This window comes from Microtus pennsylvanicus, chromosome 3 (assembly GCF_037038515.1).
Source record: "Microtus pennsylvanicus isolate mMicPen1 chromosome 3, mMicPen1.hap1, whole genome shotgun sequence".
Taxonomy (NCBI): domain Eukaryota; kingdom Metazoa; phylum Chordata; class Mammalia; order Rodentia; family Cricetidae; genus Microtus; species Microtus pennsylvanicus.
Window position 1 is genome coordinate 143,649,686 of NC_134581.1, and position 18,915 is coordinate 143,668,600.

At 47.6% G+C, this 18,915-nt stretch overlaps 1 protein-coding gene across 1 annotated transcript; it reads left to right on the forward strand.

Annotated features, from left to right (window-relative positions):
* Positions 1-392: 392 nt before the first annotated feature.
* Nol6 (nucleolar protein 6) lies at positions 393-12,346 on the forward strand. Its single transcript, XM_075967493.1, has 26 exons — positions 393-531; positions 988-1,188; positions 1,275-1,391; positions 4,282-4,461; positions 4,702-4,870; positions 5,107-5,241; positions 5,334-5,497; positions 5,579-5,699; positions 5,869-5,927; positions 6,018-6,119; positions 6,274-6,389; positions 6,485-6,662; positions 6,791-6,913; positions 7,139-7,287; positions 7,373-7,448; positions 7,638-7,778; positions 7,897-8,014; positions 8,091-8,245; positions 8,407-8,570; positions 8,864-9,016; positions 9,212-9,309; positions 10,010-10,134; positions 10,247-10,336; positions 10,658-10,852; positions 10,960-11,061; positions 11,206-12,346. The coding sequence occupies exons 1-26, from the start codon at positions 478-480 to the stop codon at positions 11,353-11,355; spliced, it is 3,435 nt and encodes a 1,144-aa protein (XP_075823608.1). The 5' UTR covers positions 393-477; the 3' UTR covers positions 11,356-12,346.
* The last annotated feature ends 6,569 nt before the right edge of the window (positions 12,347-18,915 follow it).

Below are 18,915 nucleotides of genomic sequence, written 5' to 3' on the forward strand. Positions count from 1 at the left end.
AAACCACAGTTTCCCTGTCTCGAAAAACCAAAAAAAAGGAAAAAAAAAAGAGGTAGAAATCACATGACTTGCTAATAGACACGACAGGTCAGATGCTGAGAACCGCTAGCATAAACAGGCAAACAAAACAAAACAAAACAAAAACCCCACCGGAAACGAAGGCAAACCCCACCCTTCCCTTCCTAGATGGGGAAGTGAGGAAAGAACGCGACCAGTTGGACTCCACGCGCTTCCGGTGTAGTGTCGCGAAGAAATAGTAAATCCCAGGACCTCCCTTGGTCCCGCCCATAATGGGCGGTTCCGTGCGAAAGATTGACCAATAGTGATCGAGATGGCGTGCTCTAGCCCAATGGTCCTGCAGTGGGAGGGACCTGTGACAGGGGTTCGAACTCTGGCGTTGTCCTTTCGGCCCACGTGGGGAGCTACGCGGTAGATCCGGCTTGAATCCCTAGTGCGGGAGAGTAACCTGCGGTGGAGATGGGGCCGGCCCCCGCCGGAGAGCAACTTCGCGGAGCAGCAGGGGAGCCAGAGGTTGGTTGATCTCAGTAGGTGAAAGAGTTCCAAAATGTGCTTTCTTGGCTACAGAGCATGAGGTAGTTAGGCCTGACAGCTAGCTCGTGGGGGACTTGAGGGCCGCCCATCCTGGAGGAACCGCGTTTCCTCCATTGTTCTAACTTAGGTCATTGGGTAAAGATTTTCAGGGAAGCGAGGCCTGGCAAGATCTAAATGCAGCAGGATTGGAGGAGATTTGTGGTATCTGGAACCACGAGGGCTTTGGGGCTCTGCTTAAGGCAATGAACATTAACTCAGCCAGGCCCAAGTAAGACAGCTGTCAGACTCATCCCGATGACGAACATTCGAGTTGTCTAAAATCCGATGCCCACTGAAAGGGAGGACCTAGAGAAGATGAAGCCTTTATCCATAACCTTTAAGCAACTGATGTAGGTACCTACGGTTTCATGTTGGCTTTTCCCTCTCTGGTCATAGGTTTTGGAGCTTGGCCTGGAAGAGGGGAGCAAGGAGAAGGTGACCTCCAGAAAGCGCTCAAAAACTGAGCGACCTGCAGACGGCCTCCTGCAGCCCGTGAAGCTCAGTCGGGCAGAACTGTACAAGGAGCCTACAAACGAGGAGCTGAATCGCCTGCGGGAGACGGAGATCTTGTTCCACTCCAGCTTGCTTCGTTTGCAGGTCCTTACAGGCGACCCGGGCATGGGTGAGAGGGATTTCCCTGGGGTCCTGAGCCTGACAGGTTTTCCTTTTTCCCTCTCTTACAGGTGGAGGAGTTACTGAAGGAAGTGAGACTCTCCGACAAGAAGAAAGAGAGGATTGATGCTTTCCTGAAGGAGGTCAGCCAGCGGATCCAGAGAGTGCCCTCAGTCCCTGAGACTGAGGTGAGAAGGGTTGCCTGGGGAATCTGACACTCTCCCAAGAGAGTGGGGTGCAAGGGAAATCATTGTCATTGCGAGAAAGCTGAACCGGGTCACCAGACATCCATGTATTTATCACTCAGCAACCTTGTGTATGGGCCGGATGGTGGGGTGCCCACCTTTGATCTCAGCACCGGGAAGGCAGAGACAGGCGGATCTTTGTGAGTTCAAAGCCAGTCTGTTCTACAAGAGCGAGTTCCAAGGCAGTCAAGGCTGTTACACAGAGAAATCCTGTCTTAACCCCCCCCCCAAAAAAAAAAAACCCAAAGGGGGGGGGGAAACACAACCATATGTATGTCTTGCACAAATGTTATATAGGATTTTGTTTGTTTGTTTGTTTGAACAGGGTCTTATGTAGCCCTGGCTGGCTTTGAACTCTTAATAGTTCTGCCAGAGCTCCCAAGGACTGAGATTGAGGGCCTGAGTCATGTTTTGTTTTTAACACAGGGTCTTAGCTCTGTAACCCGTGTTGTCCTCAGACTGGTGGTCATGCTCCTACTTCAGTCTCCTGAGTGCTGGGATTATAGTTGTGAACCTTTACCTCCGACCAAAAATGGATATTTTTTATTTTATTTTATTGAGATCTACATTTTTCTCTGATCCTCTTCCTGCCTCTCCTCTCCTCCCTTCAATCCTCCCCCAAGGTCCCCATGCTCCCAATTTACTCAGGAGATCTTGTCTTTTTCTACTTTCTACTTCCCTTGTAGATTAGATCTATGTAAGCCTTTCTTAGTGTCCACATTGTTGTCTAAGTTCTCTGGGATTGTGGTTTGTAGATTGGCTTTCTTTGCTTTATGTTTAAAAACCACCTATGAGTGAGTACATGTGATAATTGTCTTTCTGTGTCTGGGTTACCTCACTCAAAATAATGTTTTCTAGCTCCATCCATTTTCCTGCAAAATTTAAGCTGTCATTATTTTATTTTGCTGTGTAGTACTCCATTGTGTAAATGTACCACATTTTTCTTATCTATTCTTCAATCGAGGGGCATTTAGATTGTTTCCAGGTTCTGGCTATGACAAACAAAACTGCTATGAACATAGTTGAGCACATGTCCTTGTGGCACGATTGAGCATCCTTGGGATATATACCCAAAAGTGGTATTACTGGGTTTTGAGGAAGGTTGTTCCCTAATTTTTCTGAGAAATCACCACACTGACATCCAAAGGGGTTGTACCAGATTGCATTCCCACCAGCAATGCAGAAGTGTTCCCTTTTCCCCACAACCTCTTCAGCATAAGTTGTCATCAGTGTTTTTGATCTTGTCCATTCTTACAAGTGTAAGATGGAATCTCAGAGTTGTTTTGATTTGCATTTCTCTGATGACTAAGGATGTTGAACATTTTCTTAAGTCACCCATTTTAGATTTCTCTGTTGAGGGATCTCTGTTTAGGTCTGTACTCCATTTTTTTTTTTTAATTGGATTATGTGATCTTTTGGTGACCAATTTCTAGAGTTCTTTATATATTTTGGAGATCAGACCTCTGTCTGATGTGGGGTTAGTGAAGATCTTTTCCCATTCTGTAGGCTGTCGTTTTGTCTTGTTGACCATGTCCTTTGCTTTACGGAAGCTTTTCAGTTTCAGGAGGTCCATTTATTAATTGTTTCTCTCAGTGTCTGTGCTGCTGGGGTTATATTTAGGAAGTAGTTCCCTGTGCCAGTGCACTGAAGTGTACTTCCCACTTTCTTTTCTATAAGGTTCAGTGTGGCTGGCTTTATGCTGAGGTCTTTAATCCATTTGGACTTGAGTTTTGTGCATGGTGATATATATGGGTCTATTTTCATTTTTCTACATGTTGATATCCCAGTTATGCCAGCACCACTTGTTGAATATGCTTTCTTTTTTCCATTTGATATTTTTTGCTTCTTTATTCTAAAATCAGGTGTTCGAAGATGTGTGGATTGATATCCGGGGTCCATTGGTCCTCCTGTCTGTTCTTATTCCAATACCAGGCTGTTGTCAGTACTGTAGCTCTGTAGTAGAGTTTAAAGTCAGGGATTGTAGCCGGGCGATGGTGGCGCACGCCTTTAATCCCAGCACTTGGGAGGCAGAGGCAGGTGGATCTCTGTGAGTTCGAGACCAGCCTGGTCTACAGAGCTAGTTCCAGGACAGGCTCCAAAGCCACAGAGAAACCCTGTCTTGAAAAAGCAAAAAAAAAAAAAAAAAAAAAAAGTCAGGGATTGTGATGCCTCCAGAAGTTCTTTTATTGCCCAAGATTGTTTTGGCTATCCTGGGTTTTTTCCTTTTCCACATGAAGTTGAGTACCATTCTTTCAAGGTCTTTGAAGAATTTTCCTGGGATTTTGATGTGCAGATATTTTTGATTTTATGTATTTGTTTATTTATTGTGACAGGGTCTTTTATAGTCCAGGCTGGCCTTGAACTTGTTACTATATAGTCCAGGGTGACCTCGAACTCTTGATCTTCCTGCTTTCCCAAATGCTGGGATTACAGGTGTGTGCCAGCATTTTTAACCTGAAAATGGGCTAAATCTTAAATGTTTTTTTTTAATCAAGTTGTCTTCATAGAGAAGGTGTTTATGGAAGATTGAGAGTTTATTTTTTATTTTATTTTTTTATTTTATTTTATTATTTTTTTTTTTTTTTGGTTTTTCGAGACAGGGTTTCTCTGTGGTTTTGGAGCCTGTCCTGGAACTAGCTCGGTAGACCAGGCTGGTCTCGAACTCACAGAGATCCGCCTGCCTCTGCCTCCCAAGTGCTGGGATTAAAGGCGTGCGCCACCACCGCCCGGCTTCAAGAGTTTAGTTTTTAACATGCCGGTATGTTGTCTACTAGACATCGGGGCTTTGTGAGGAAGATAGTAGAATCCATGTGTTTCCTCTCCGTCCTTCCAGCTCACCGACCAGTCATGGCTCCCAGCTGGCGTTCGAGTACCCCTCCACCAGGTGCCCTATGCTGTGAAGGGTTCCTTCCGCTTCCTGCCTCCGTCGCAGATCATTGTCGTGGGCAGCTACCTTCTGGGCACTTGTATCCGACCAGACGTCAACGTGGATGTGGCACTGACCATGCCCAGGGTAAGGCCCGTGGTTTGGGTGTGTAGAGGGCCGGCACTCAGAGGGTAGCTTAGATGGGCCCTTGGTCCAGTTACTGTCCCTTTGAGCTCTTCGTCTGAACGTTGGATATGATGCTCCCGTTGTTTTACGCACTCCTGAGTCAGTGATAATGCCCTGGGAATTAAGCCTAGCTTCGACCTAGCCCCTAGCTCCATAAGCACTTCTGTGTCTGACTTCTCTCTTTTTCCCTGACTCCTCCAGGAAATCTTCCAGGACAAAGACGGCCTGAACCAGCGCTACTTCCGCAAGCGAGCTCTTTACCTTGCTCACTTGGCTTACCACCTGGCCCAGGATCCTCTCTTTGGCAGTGTTCGCTTCTCTTACACCAGTGGCTGCCACCTGAAGCCCTCGCTGCTGCTGCGGCCACAGGGTGGGAGTCACCCACTGGGTTTGGTGCACAGTGTGGGGTGACAAATCCGGAGGGGGGTGGTCACAAGGTCCAAAAGGTCTAGAGAGTAGAAATAGGAGCCTTAAGGGCAAGGTGAGAGGCATTGGTCTCAAATTATGAGGTGGAAAGTCACGGGTGCCCCAAGTATGAGGGGGTGTTGAGGGGATCCCTCTGGTTTCAGGAGTTGTAGGATGTCAGTATTCCTTGTCCCCGCCTAGGAAAGGATGAGCGTCTGGTTACTGTACGCCTGCATCCGTGTCCTCCTTTGGACTTCTTCCGCCCTTGCCGCTTGCTGCCAACCAAGAACAATGTGCGTTCTGCCTGGTACCGAGGACACAGTGCTCCGGAGAGTGGTCAGTAGGCACTGGTGTTGGAATGTGTTGGTGGACTGGGGTTTTGTGGAGGCTTTGTTCCTCACAGCTTCTATATATTTTTTCCTCGACAGCTAGCCCAGAGCCCCCCACACCCCACTATAACACATGGATCCTGCAGGATACAGCTCTTGAGTCCCAAATGCACCTACTATCCATTGTGCTGGGCTCTGCCCAGGGGCTGAAGGATGGTATAGCACTTCTGAAGGTTTGGCTGCGGCAGCGGGAGCTGGACAAGGTGAGCTGAAGGTGCCCTAGTGGCCTCCCCTCCCCGTATTACGGGCTGCTTCTGAGCTCAGATCTGTTGTGTCTCTTTCAGGGCCTGGGCGGATTTAATGGCTTCCTTATTTCCATGCTGGTTGCCTTCCTCGTGTCTAAACGCAAGATCCATACTACCATGAGCGGCTACCAGGTCCTGAGAAGTGTCTTGCAGTTTCTGGGTAAGGCAGCTAGATTGGGAAGGCCAGGGATTCCACTTACCCTGGGGACCCAGCTCCTTTAGTTCCTTGTCACCAGATGAGAAACAAATAGGTTTCCCAGGCTGCGGGAGGGTGTCCCTGCGGCTGGGTCCCAAGGGAAACCTCCTAACACCTCCCCTCTTCAATCTAGCCACTACAGATCTGACGGTCAACGGAATCGGTTTATCTCTGGGTTCAGATCCCTCCATGGTGAGTTATGGAAGGGCAGGGCTGTGCCAGGACCCGAAGGTACCCCTGATTGGCCCAATTAGTCCTGACTGTCTTCTCTCTGCCTGGCAGCCAGTCCTGGCCGACTTCCACCAGGTCTTCCCAGTTGTGTTCCTGGACTCCACAGGCCACCTCAACCTCTGTGCCGATGTCACAGCTTCCACTTACAAGCAGGTACCCGTGGGCTCCTAGTCCTGTATCCTCCAGAGGTCCCAGCCCAGACGCTGTTCCTTTGTCAGACACTCCTCTCCAAAGAAGTAAGGTCAGATGTGACCCCTTCAGCCCATGAGGGTTACAGCTGCAGCCCCTCCTTCACCCTGTGGCCCAGGTGCAGCACGAGGCCCAGCTGTCCATGGCCTTGCTGGACAGCCAAGCTGACGATGGATTTCACTTGCTGTTGATGACTCCCAAACCCATGGTGCGGGCTTTTGACCACATTGTCCAGTGAGTTTGGGGCTGATACAGGCTGCAGGTCATTAGGGGGAAGCAGCAAGGACCTAGTGGGTCCTGATTGGTCCTCTTCATCCTATGCCCTCCAGTCTCCGTCCACTGAGTCGTCTGCAGGCAGCATGTCACCGGCTAAAGCTCTGGCCAGAGCTACAGGACAATGGTGGGGACTATGTTTCAGCAGCTTTGGGCCCGCTAACCACGATTTTGGAGCAGGGTCTAGGGTCCCGGCTGCGCCTTCTGGCTCACTCTCGGCCTCCAGTCCCAGAGGTGAGACCGTGTATGATGGGGAGTTTGTTGGGTCCCAAGGGACACCAAAGACGGGCTGCTCAGCTGGCTAGTTTCTAGACCAGGCTGGGGGACGTTGGGGTTGAACTCGACCCTTTTATTCCCTACAGTGGGACATCAAGGAAGATCCACCGAAGCACAAGGACTGTGGGACCCTGACCCTGGGGTTGCTCCTCCAGCCTGAGGGACTGACCAGTGTTCTTGACCTAGGTCCTGAGGCTGACCGGCCTGAGGTGTGTAGCCCCAGCCTGTCCGTGGGGAGGATGGGCAGGTCCCCCTCATGCTGCCCGAGCTGAGGCCTCTCATGGTGGAGCTTTCTGAGACAGCCTATAGTTTGCTCCAGCGCTTAGGATTGAGCCTGGGGCTTCGAGCGTGCTGGTAGGCAAGGCCTACCACTGCTACACCCTGACTCAGTCTTTCTTTCCTGATCTTTCCTCCCATCCTTTGCTTCTCCCCAGGCTTCTGACTTCCGTCAGTTCTGGGGGTCCCGCTCAGAACTGAGACGTTTCCAGGACGGAGCCATCCGGGAAGCTGTGGTCTGGGAGGCGGCCTCTGTTTCTGAGAAGCGCCTTATTCCTCAACAGGTGGTCACCCACCTCTTGGCACTGTGAGTGTTAGCATCTTCATGCCAGGAGGCTGCTGTGGTCAGTGGACATAGCCCCTGACGCCCTCACTGTATCTGTGTTCTCTAGCCATGCTGACATCCCGGATACCTGTGTCCACTATGTGGGTGGTTTCCTTGATGCATTGATCCAAGGCCCGAAAGAGGTAAGAGCCTGAGTCTGACCAAGTGATTGTAGAGTGATACTGCAGGGCAAGACTGGAAAGAACCTTTCCTACTGCAGCCAGCCTGCATCTTCTGTGTCCAGCAGGGGGTGCTGTGGTCCTGCAGGATCCTAGATGGTGCTGGGGTTCTGTAAGATCCAGACTTCTTCCTGAGTGTCTTCTCTTCTCCAGCTGTCCAACACAGGTGAAGAAGCCCTGGCATTGGCTGTGCGTAGCTATGATGACCTCAGCCGCCTGCTGTGGGGGCTGGAAGGACTCCCACTCACCGTGTCTGCTGTTCAGGGAACTCACCCAGTGCTGCGCTATACAGAGGTGAGGTGGGGAAGTCCCTTCGGGTTGGTGCCTCCCTCACACCTCTGTTCAGTCCCTTTTACCTCCTGTCTCTGGCTCTTCCTCCCTGCTAAAGTTATCGTCCTCATTTCTTTTATAGGTATTCCCTCCAACCCCGGTTCGGCCTGCCTATTCCTTCTATAAGCATCTCAAAGAGTGGGCTTCCCTGTTGCCCCGGCTGGATAAGCCCTGCCCAGCCTACGTGGAGCCTATGACTGGTAAGAGGGTTCTGGGGAGGGAGTGGGAGAGGCAGCAGGCTGCAGTATTAGATCTCTCCCCCCTTTTGTTCTTCAGTGGTTTGTCACCTCGAGGGCAGCGGGAAGTGGCCTCAGAATGCAGAGGCTGTGCAGCGGGTCCGAGCTGCCTTCCAGCTGCGCCTGGCGGAACTGTTGACACAGCAGCATCGGCTACAGTGCCGCGCCGCTGCCACACACACTGACGTCCTCAAGGTCAGGCTGGTGCAGGCTGGGAAACCACAGAGAACGGGCTCCAGGGATGTCCCTGTGGGTCGTGTGGTCCCTGCGGGTCGTGTGCTGGGGGCCCAGGGGTACAGGCAGCAGAGCACCCCCATGTGTTCTGATATCACTTCCTTTGCCACATCTTCCCACAGGATGGGTTTGTGTTCAGAATTCGAGTGGCCTATCAACGGGAGCCACAGATCCTGAAGGAGGTACGGAGCCCTGAGGGCATGATCTCTATGAGAGACACACCTGCCTCCCTCCGCCTTGAGAGAGAAACCAGGCTGTTGCCCCTGCTCACCAGTGCCCTGCATGGGTAAGGCTCCATGCATAAGCTCGTCTTGGATGTAGGCCTTCCCCTGCCCCTGTTCTGCTCGCCTGGCTACCAGACTCTCTGAGAGGCCAGATAGCACGATAGCTCATTTGTAAATGGTGATACCGTTAGTAACAGCCTCCCAGGTGTTTGCCTGGCTAATATGCGATAGCACGTGTGACACATTAGCACAAAGGCCAGCGTTGGGCAGGGGTCGAATGACTGTGGCTGTAGGGCTAAAACGCTGTGTGGGGCTCTGGGTTCCGGGCTCTCACTACCATTCCTTCCTCTTCCAGACTCCAGCAGCAGCACCCGGCCTTCTCAGGTGTGGCTCGCCTGGCCAAGCGGTGGGTACGTGCCCAGCTATTGGGTGATGGATTCACTGATGAGAGCCTGGATCTGGTGGCTGCTGCCCTCTTCCTGCACTCCGAGCCCTTCACCCCTCCCAGGTAGTTCCTCCAACATTTTTCTTACCCGGGAAGTTGCCCTTCATGATGCAGTTCTTACTCTAAATGGGGAAGGGTGGCTAAGTCCCCCATGAGGACAGTCCCAGACCCAGACTTCCCACAGTCTGCGCTAACGGATTGTAGAAGCCTGGGAAGGGGGACGTGAGGCCTCATGTTCTTTCTCATCTGTCTGCTCAGCTCCCCGCAGGTTGGCTTTCTTCGATTCCTTTACCTGGTCTCTACCTTTGATTGGAAGAACAACCCGCTCATTGTCAACCTCAACAGTGAACTGACTGGTAAGCGGTAGATTCGGGTCAGACTCCTGGAAGAACTGCCCTTATAGATGGCACAGAAAGACAGACAGGGTCTCCCTGGAATTCTGTCAGGGAAGCCTCCCACATCCCAGATGGCTAAGCCTAACTGTCTATCTTGGGGACTAGAATTGTCAGGAGGAAGAGACCCCCCCCCGCCCCATGGAGTCTGGCTTAGAGAGCTTTGCCCATGTGGTCCATGACAAAATGGACCAGGCTGGTGAACAGGCCACCCTGGGGCTGTGGAGAGAGGGGAGAGTGGAGAAAGGCTTCTTGAATGCTAGGCGAGAGGTCTTGTGGCCGGGGAGCAGGAAGTTAGACTGGGTGCCCACACCTTGGAGGTGGGATTGTTGGTTTCCCATTGTAATCTTAGGAGCTCTGGGTCTCAGCAGAGAACAGGGTGTCGGGTTCCTAATTCTCCAGGTGTGTGAGAGCCCAGGACGAGGGGGGCCTTGGGCAGGCCTCGGCTTGTGCAAGCCAGAGACTAGTCTAGGGGTGACAAGCAGGGAGAAACTCTGCCTCTGGGCTGGTTCTGGGAGATTAACACCCCACCCCATTGAGGCCATGTGGTGTCCCTTTCATAACCTTTGTCCTTTAGGAGAGAGGTATTGGAAAATTCCCATGATGGACAGTTGCTAGTTACACGGTCTATGTGGGGCTGACGTGGCATCCCCTGTGTCTCTAGCTGAGGAGCAGGTAGAGATTCGAAGTAGTTTCCTGGCAGCTCGGACACAACTCCCGGTCATGGTCATCATTACTCCCCAGGACCGCAGAAGCTCTGTGTGGACGCAGGATAGACCCTCTGCCCAGGTTCAACCCCATACCTGTCCCCAAATTTTTTTTTTCTAATACTGAAAAGAAAGGCCCAGGCCAAGCTCAAAGAACCATGGTCAGTCAATCTTGTGCCTTTTCTGTGTCCCAGATCCTTCAGCAGCTCGTGATCCTGGCCGCTGAAGCCCTCCCTGTCCTAGAGAAGCAGCTGATGGATCCCCGGGGGCCTGGGGACATTAGGGTAAGCATCCGACTCAGGGTTAACTCCTAGGGCCAGAAGTCCAGAGTCGAGGGCTTCTCAGGGTACCCAGTTGCTCTGTGTGGTGAGACATGATACATAAAGGCTTTGAAGCTGCCATGGTGCCCGGCAGTGGTAGAGCCTGTCAGAAATCCTGGGCGTCCTTTCGCCTTCTGCTTCTGGACTCCAGCTGGCCCTGGCTGCTTCCTTCCCTCACTGGGACTTGCTGTTCTCACCTTCTGTGGGCACACAAGCCCTTAATGGATAACCAGGTGCTTGGGCGTGAGGTACGTGGAAGGGTAACTAACGTAAAGGCTTCCGTAGACAGTGTTCCGGCCACCCTTAGACATGTACGATGTCCTGATCCGCCTGACTCCCCGCCACATTCCCCGGCACCGACAAGCCGTGGACTCTCCAGCTGCCTCCTTCTGCCGGGGTCTGCTCAGTGAGCCAGGGCCTTCGTCTCTGATGCCTGTCCTGGGCTACGATCCCCCTCAGCTCTATCTGGCAGAGCTCAGGGTAAGTTATAAAGGACTGGCGGGCCTGGGGAGTGTTCAGGGGCGCTGGAACCATGGAGGAGGTCCTAGGTGCCTGTAGTGATCTCGTTTGTGTTCTATCCCTTCCAGGAGGCCTTTGGAGATCTGGCGCTTTTCTTCTATGACCAGCATGGTGGGGAGGTGATTGGTGTCCTCTGGAAGCCCACCAGCTTCCAGCCCCAGCCCTTTAAGGTATGCTGACCAGTGACTATCAACACATTGCTGAGTGTGCACATGTGGTTCTCTGCGGGTATGCCTGTCCACACTGCCCCCGACCTTGCAGCTCAGCATGTGCTTTGGTGACACCCAACTCAAACTTACTCTCTGATTCTTCAGGCCTCCAACGTAAAGGGACGCATGGTGGTGTCTCGAGGTGGGGAGCTTGTGATGGTGCCCAACATAGAGGCAGTCTTGGAGGACTTTGCGGTGTTGGGTGAAGGCCTGGTACAGTCTGTAGAGGCCCGAAGCGAGAGATGGACTGTGTGACTCCAGCATTGACGAGCAGTAGGAAGACCATGGGACCTTGGACGTCTGGAGCAGCCTGTCTGTGGGCAGCCGCTGCTTTATGGACACTTGAGAAAGCCTTGCCAGATTTTTCAGTTCTGTGCTTTAGCGCTGGGGCGGGGGCCATGGTGTCTTGTGTCCCCAGACCTGACCAACCAAATTCTCGGAAGAGGAGGAGCCAGCTCAGAGGAAACTGAATCCACCAGATCCTTTTGCCTATCAGTTCCGAATCAGCCTGGACTGTTTTTCTTCATTTTTGTTTCTCTCTCGATCTTCATCTTGAAACAGTTGAAGGACATGTGCCTGCCTGGTGTGGAGGCCAGGTCCTCATCCACTGGCAGGACATACGTGCCCAGATAGCAGTGTGCCTTCAGATCTTTAGATAGGACCCCAGAGAAGTATGGCCGTTCCTGAAGGTCACAGCACCAACACTGTACAGTGGAAAAGGGGTTGTGCGCGTATGAATAGAGCCCATTGAACAACCGCAGTGCCTTTCCATGTTAGTGCTACTGCCTCCCAGCAGACCTGGACCAGACAGGGCCTGGGTGTTAGAGTTGAGGGGATCCTCCAGTCCAGAAAGAATGCATACAGCACTGGGTGCTGCCGCCGCCTGGCCTCAGTGTGAGTCCTGCCTGTCCTTTGCGGCTGCCTATCAGTCCCCATGACTGCTACACACCTGCTCTCCGGGAGCTCTGAGTGAGGCAGGATGCTGCCTCTCAGCCTGATCCAGCTCACTTCTGGCAGCCATTCCCTTCTTTTCTCTCCTAATCCTGGATGGTTTTTTTAGACTCAGCTCAAATAGCACCCCTCCTAGTCCCTGCCCTCACCCCAGCCTGAGGTGTGCTTTCCCTCTTGTGAACGGCGAATGCAGTTGCTCCTTGTTGAGTTCACTTGGCAGGCATGCATACCAGTACGCACTGTCTGTTGTCTGGAACTCTGATTTGAGATTAAATTGCTTAATGCTTTCTGGGCACCTGACTTGTCTTTCCTTATCATTTTAGCCTGCTGTGTGAGAAAGGTCCGTGAGAACAGAGAGCATGCTGAACACAGACGATGTGTGCTCCTCACGGCACCTAGAATGGGGCTCAGGGAGGAGACGGATGTGTATAAAAGGAGCACCTAGCCCAAGCAAGGGGAGACAGTACCACCAGGAGCCAGAACTTGTGGACTATGCCTAGAGCAGGGAGGGGGTGGCACTGAAAAAAAAGCCTAAGACTAACTGGTGTAGTGATGTCACATAACCTCAAGAGGCAGAGCCAGGTAGATCTCTTGAGTTTAATTCTAGCCTGGTCTACAGAGTGAGTTTCAGGACAGCAAGGGCTACACAGAGAAACCCTGTCTCTTTCAAGCAAAAAACAAGCTGGAGAGATGGTTCAGTACTTAAGAGACACTGGCTGCTTTTCGAGAGGTCCTTAGTTTAGTTCCCTGCAACCACATGGGTGGCTCTCAACCTTCTATAACTAGTCCCATGGGGGGCTGGTGAAGGCGTAAGTCACAAACAATGCCACACCAATTTGGGATTATGATTAATAGGGTGATATTTATTTAAAGGGGGAAAACTTACAGATCACTGTCCCAGGCAACAGCCCTCTACGCGACCAGGAGTCTAGTCGCCGGTGGAGCAGGAAGTGAAGAGAGAGAGGAGAGGGAAGTGGCCGCTTTTTTAAAGGGAGAGAGACCACACCCCAAGGGGCTGGTATCTCAGCGGTGATAGGCTGGAGGAGTGGGAGGACCTCCCGCAACACCTCCCCCTTCTGTTTAAATAAGAGAGTTCTAAACCTACTATGAAATTATATACAATAAGTACAAATATCCTATTCTAACTAGCTTAGGTCTTGTATAATAAATAACTTGGCCAAGTCATGAGAGAAAGTAACTACATTTATATAGTCTTCAACCCCATCAAAGATCTGAGAAGGGAAATAATGTTACCTGGGTAATTAGGAAGTTCAGTAAAACAACTTCCAAAACATGCATCAAATCACAGAGACAACTAGCTACCTAGGCAATCACCCAAAGTCACATTAGCAGCGTTGAAGCAACCAACTTTGGCTAAGGCCTAACATAACTGACACACCATTTTCAAAGGCAAGCAACTTTCAAAACTATCTTACCCTGTCTTGGCAGGATAAGACAGCCCTGTTTTATCCATTGATGCATGCTCTGTATCTTTGTCAGTGGTTGAGGTATGGGCATTTCTTTGCCCCAAGGCCAGTTCTGCCAAAAAGAAATGCTCCAGGTGGAGTGTCTTTGGTGCTCAACATTCTCTCGGGAATAGAGTGGTGTTGCCAGGAGCAATTGTGTCTCACTACCACAAAACTCTGAGTTAGATTAAAGGCCATTTTCTACAGCTCTTTGAAGAAGTTGAAGATTATCTATCTATACTGAGTATAATCTCTATATATCTAAAGAACCTGATTAGTCTAATTATAAATGACAAACTTAGATGACTATTAGTCTATATAATTCTCAATATCTATCTAACTTAAAGACTAAGACAATAAACGACTGTGAAACAAATGAGGACAATGACCTCCAAATATAAACTGTACAAATATACATTGCAGTAGGTAAATATATATCAATACACAAACATTATATAAGTATCTTAATCAGAGGTAGAAATGTACACTGCAATATGGTAAATATATACAATATATGTCAATACATAAAAAATGTTTTAAACAGAGGTAGAAACATGAATGCATACAATAGTCAACACAATTTAACTTTGTATCAATATACAAGAATCTATATCAATATATTTGTCTAACAACAGTAACTCACAATTACAAATCTATTATCCCATCATCCCTCTTTTTTTTTTTTTCAAAATGATCCCTGAGCTTATAAAATTCCTCCCCCAACCCTCAATCGTATACTAATTATAATCAACCCCTAAATGATGTCCCTAAACCCAAGGGCAAACTTTACTGGGAGAGGGGACGTCGTCCTCTAAAATTACTTCCAGCTGTCATAGGGGCGACGTTCTTTCTGGGGGATCCTGTGAAAGTAAAATGATGGTTAAATTTCAAGATCAATGTCTTTTAAAATTGCCAATAGTCTCTGAGTATTTTGTGCAGGTCTGGCCAAAATGTTGTATAAGATGTGCACCATTTCAGCTAACCAAGTTGGAACTGTCTTGTGCAGCTGGTACCCAAAGCAGGTCTTGTAGTAGCGCTATCAGTATCATGACGTCATATCAAGCAGGTGGAGTTGTTGTTATGGGGCCCCATCTTCTTCCTGAAAACTTCAAATGTCACTTCAGGAAAAACTCATTGTTCATTGTGAAAAACTTAAACATTAATCATATAGACATATATATACATATTCACTGAAAGGCATGATAGATATGTTCAATGAAAAGTATGATAGATATGAAGAAAAGCAAAGATGTTTTCTAAACTCATATTTCTTTCTTTCTGTCCCATATCATGGCTCTTGACATGAGACAGAAACTCCAGAAACTCTGGGTTTTTCTCTTACCAACAGGCTTGGAATTGGAGAGGGACTGAGCCAGAGTCCAACTTCAAAACCAGCTTTATAAATTTAGAAATATAGTTTAATATTACTTACACAACCCTTTCAGTTTTCTTGATATTTCCTATTGGGCAGGTATTTTTCCATCTGTCAGTATCCAAATATCCAGGGTCCCTTGAATTTTTCAAAGATGAGTGTTTTCCTGTGGAGATAAGAACAGAACCCTGCCCCCATTCTATATGTTTTTCTTACCACCTGTATGAATATCATCATTGTAGATAAGTTGTCATTTCTCCTTTCCAAGAGGTTTCTCCTCTTCAAATCGAAACTTTATTAATTTTGATGGTATCCACAATTTTTCTTCTCCTGTGGAAACAAGAGCAAAACCCCTTCCCCAACGTAGCACATCTCCTGGCTTCCATTGAGAGGTCAGCACATCTTTGAAATAAATCGGTTGATTTAGTTCAGCAGACTTTTCCATTATCCAATGTCTCTCTGCTGCTGTCGTTCCTTTCTCATTAGCGTTAAGAAAATTCAAGGTTAATAAAGCATTATGTAATCTATTTCTGGGGGTATTTTCAGTCCCTTTCTGTTTGTTCAGCATATCCTTTATAGTACGATTTGATCTTTCTATAACTGCCTGACCTGTAGGATTGTTTGGTATACCTGTAATGTGTTTTATATTATAATAATCAAAAAAGCATTTCATTTTCTTAGATACATATGCTGGACCATTATCTGTCTTTATTTGCGCAGGTATACCCATGATGGCCATAACTTCCAATAAATGTGTGATTACTGAATCAGCCTTTTCTGAGCTCAGGGCAGTAGCCCATTGAAAACCTGAATACGTGTCTATGGTGTGGTGTACATATTTTAATTTACCAAATTCTATAAAGTGGAACACATCCATCTGCCAGATTTCATTTCTCTTAGTGCCCTTTGGGTTACTCCCTGCAGGCAACGGTGTTTGATTATAGAAAGAACAAGTAGGACATCTCTTTATAATGTCCTTAGCTTGTTGCCAAGTAATGGAAAATTCTTTCTTTAGGCCTTTACTATTGACATGATGCTTCTTATGAAATTCTGAGGCCTGCAACACACTTCCAATCAATAATTGATCAATCTCAGCATTGCCTTGGGCTAGAGGACCAGGCAGACCTGTATGGGACCGGATGTGTATTATGTACATCGGACAAAGCCTGTTCCTGATTATGTCTTGTACCTGGATAAACAATGAAGTCAACTCTGTGTCATCTGGTATAAATTCAGCTGTCTCAATATGCAAGATAACTCTTTCTGCATATTGTGAATCTGTAACTATATTAAGAGGTTCTTTAAAATCCCTTAGCACCATAAGAATGGCATATAATTCTGCCTTCTGGACAGAATTATAAGGGCTTTGTTCCACCTTACTCAATTCATCTGACTTGTAACCTGCTTTCCCTGATTTATTTGCATCAGTATAGAAAGTACGGGCTCCAGTTATTGGAGCATCACGTACAATTCTAGGAAGAATCCAAGAAGTTCTTTTTATGAGGTTAAGTCTACCACTTTTGGGATAGTTGCTATTAATTTCTCCCAAAAAATTAGCACAAGCTCTTTGCCACGGTTCATTGTCTTCCCATAACTTTTTTATTTCTTCAGTAGTAAAAGGCACTATAATTTCTGCTGGGTCTATACCTGCTAGTTGACGAAGTCTCAGCTTACCTTTTATAATTAATTCAGAGACTTTTTCCACATAAGTTTTTAATTTTTTACTTGGTTTATTAGGTATAAATATCCACTCTAAAATAATATCTTCCCTCTGCATTAGAATCCCTGTAGGAGAAATTCTGGAAGGCAATATGACTAGGATGCAGCTAAGATTTGGGTTCACCCTATCCACATGTGCCTCCTGTAATTTTTCCTCAATCATTGTCAGTTCCTTTTCTGCTTCAGCTGTCAGTTCTCTTGGACTATTCAAATCTTTATCACCATCTAAGGTTTTGTTTAAATGAACTACTAGATCAGGTGTTATCCCAACAGCTGGTCGTAGACTGGAAATGTCTCCTAACAATCTTTGGAAGTCATTAAGAGTCTTTAAGCGGTCTCTCCTAATTTGTGCCTTTTGCGTTTTAATTTTCTCTAACCCTATTCTGTAACCTAGGTAATTAATAGAGTTTCCTCTTTGAATCTTTTCAGGGGCAATTTGTAATCCCCACCTAGGCAAGACTTTCTTTACTTCTTCAAACATCCTTTCTAAAGTATCTTTATTTGAATCAGATAACAAGATGTCATCCATGTAATGATAAATGATGGACTTGGGGAATTGTTTACGAATTATTTCCAATGGCTTACTTACAAAATATTGGCACAGTGTAGGACTATTGAGCATACCCTGTGGGAGGACAGTCCACTGATATCTCTTATTAGGCTGAGAATTATTATAAGTAGGCACTGTGAAGGCAAATTTTTCTCTATCCTTTTCTTGTAACGGTATAGTGAAAAAACAATCTTTCAAATCAATAACTATAAGAGGCCATCCTTTTGGTAACAGAGAAGGCAAAGGAATTCCAGACTGTAGTGGGCCCATAGGTTGAATTACTTTGTTGACAGCTCTTAGATCTGTCACCATTCTCCATTTACCAGATTTCTTTTTTACAACAAACACAGGAGAATTCCAAGGGCTGGTTGATTCTTCAATATGGTGAGCATCTAGTTGCTCTTGCACCAGCTGTTCCAATGCCTGTAGTTTATCTTCAGCTAGAGGCCACTGTTTGATCCATATTGGCTTCTCAGTTAGCCATTTTAAAGGTAGGGCTGTTGGTACCTCTAAAGGTTTGGTATTTGCTGTATGTTCTTGTACAGCCTGAATGGCTGGTGACCTTTTTCCATAATACCTCATCATATCCTTCCCCGAATTATGAATTCCTGGAAATACAGGAATGTTAATCTGGGTATTCCATTGCTGTAGCAGGTCACGGCCCCATAAATTTATGGCAATATTGGCTATATATGGCCTTAGTCTTCCTATTTGCCCTTCGGGCCCTATGCATTCAACCCATCTTGTGCTTTGTTTTACACGAGATAGGGTTCCAATTCCTAGGAACTGAACATCTACCTCTTGAAGAGGCCAATTCGGATGCCAAGATTCTGGGGTAATGATACTTACATCCGCACCTGTGTCTAATAAGCCTTCAATAAAAGTGCCATTTATACAGACTCTTAGCTTTGGTCTTTGATCATTAATAGAAGTCTGCCAAAATATACGTTTACTCTGTCCTACTGGGTTTTTTGACTCATCCTCCACACGTAATTCATCATTTAGACCAGTATTACTTTTTACAGCAGAAATTGGAGCTTTTAATTTTCTTGGTGAGGCACGTTCTCCACTGTGACTGGGAATGACTGGGCCACTGTTGGCTTGGGGGCCTGCGAGAGGCCCCCCATGGAGTTTCCCGATGATATCGGATTGCCCCATCTATCTGTTGTTGACCTACATTCGTTGGACCAATGCCTGCCTTTACCACATCTCCTACATATACCTGAAGGCCGAGGTCTCCTATTTTTGTCATTCCCAGAAGAGATATTATTCCTAGAAATTCTTTGCCTGAAATCCCTTTGTAAATGTCCTAATTTACCACAATTAAAACACCTGGCAGTTTGATGTCTCCTCATTGCTTTGGAAATCACTTCTCCTACCCAAGATTCATCATTATAGCTAAACGTCTCAACATTCATCGTATGCTGAATCCATTCATCCATAGGTGCTGATCTAGACTTTAAAGGCCCAATTATCTTTTTGCATTCTATGTTTGCATTCTCAAAAGCTAGAGATTCAAGAAGTATTCGTCTAGATTCTGGGTCTGTTACCCCTATGTCCAGAGCCTTAATCAATCTTTGCAAAAAGTCAATAAAGGGTTCTCTCTGTCCCTGCCTAATTCTGGTATATGATTCAACCCTTTTTGCTGGATCTTGTATCCTATTCAAAGCATTTAAAGCTGCTTGGTGACATAGACACAGTACTTCATCGTCATAAAGAGCTTGGACCTGTGGATCAGCATATTCTCCTGCACCAAG

What these genes read in the sequence shown, in the direction of transcription:
- Nol6 (XM_075967493.1), top strand. Translation starts at nt 478, where the DNA reads ATGGGGCCGGCCCCCGCCGGAGAGCAACTTCGCGGAGCAGCAGGGGAG. An exon ending in TGGCACTGACCATGCCCAGG is followed by an intron (nt 4,462 to 4,701) that starts GTAAGGCCCGTG and finishes TGACTCCTCCAG; the next exon opens with GAAATCTTCCAGGACAAAGA. An exon ending in GGCAGCGGGAGCTGGACAAG is followed by an intron (nt 5,498 to 5,578) that starts GTGAGCTGAAGG and finishes TGTCTCTTTCAG; the next exon opens with GGCCTGGGCGGATTTAATGG.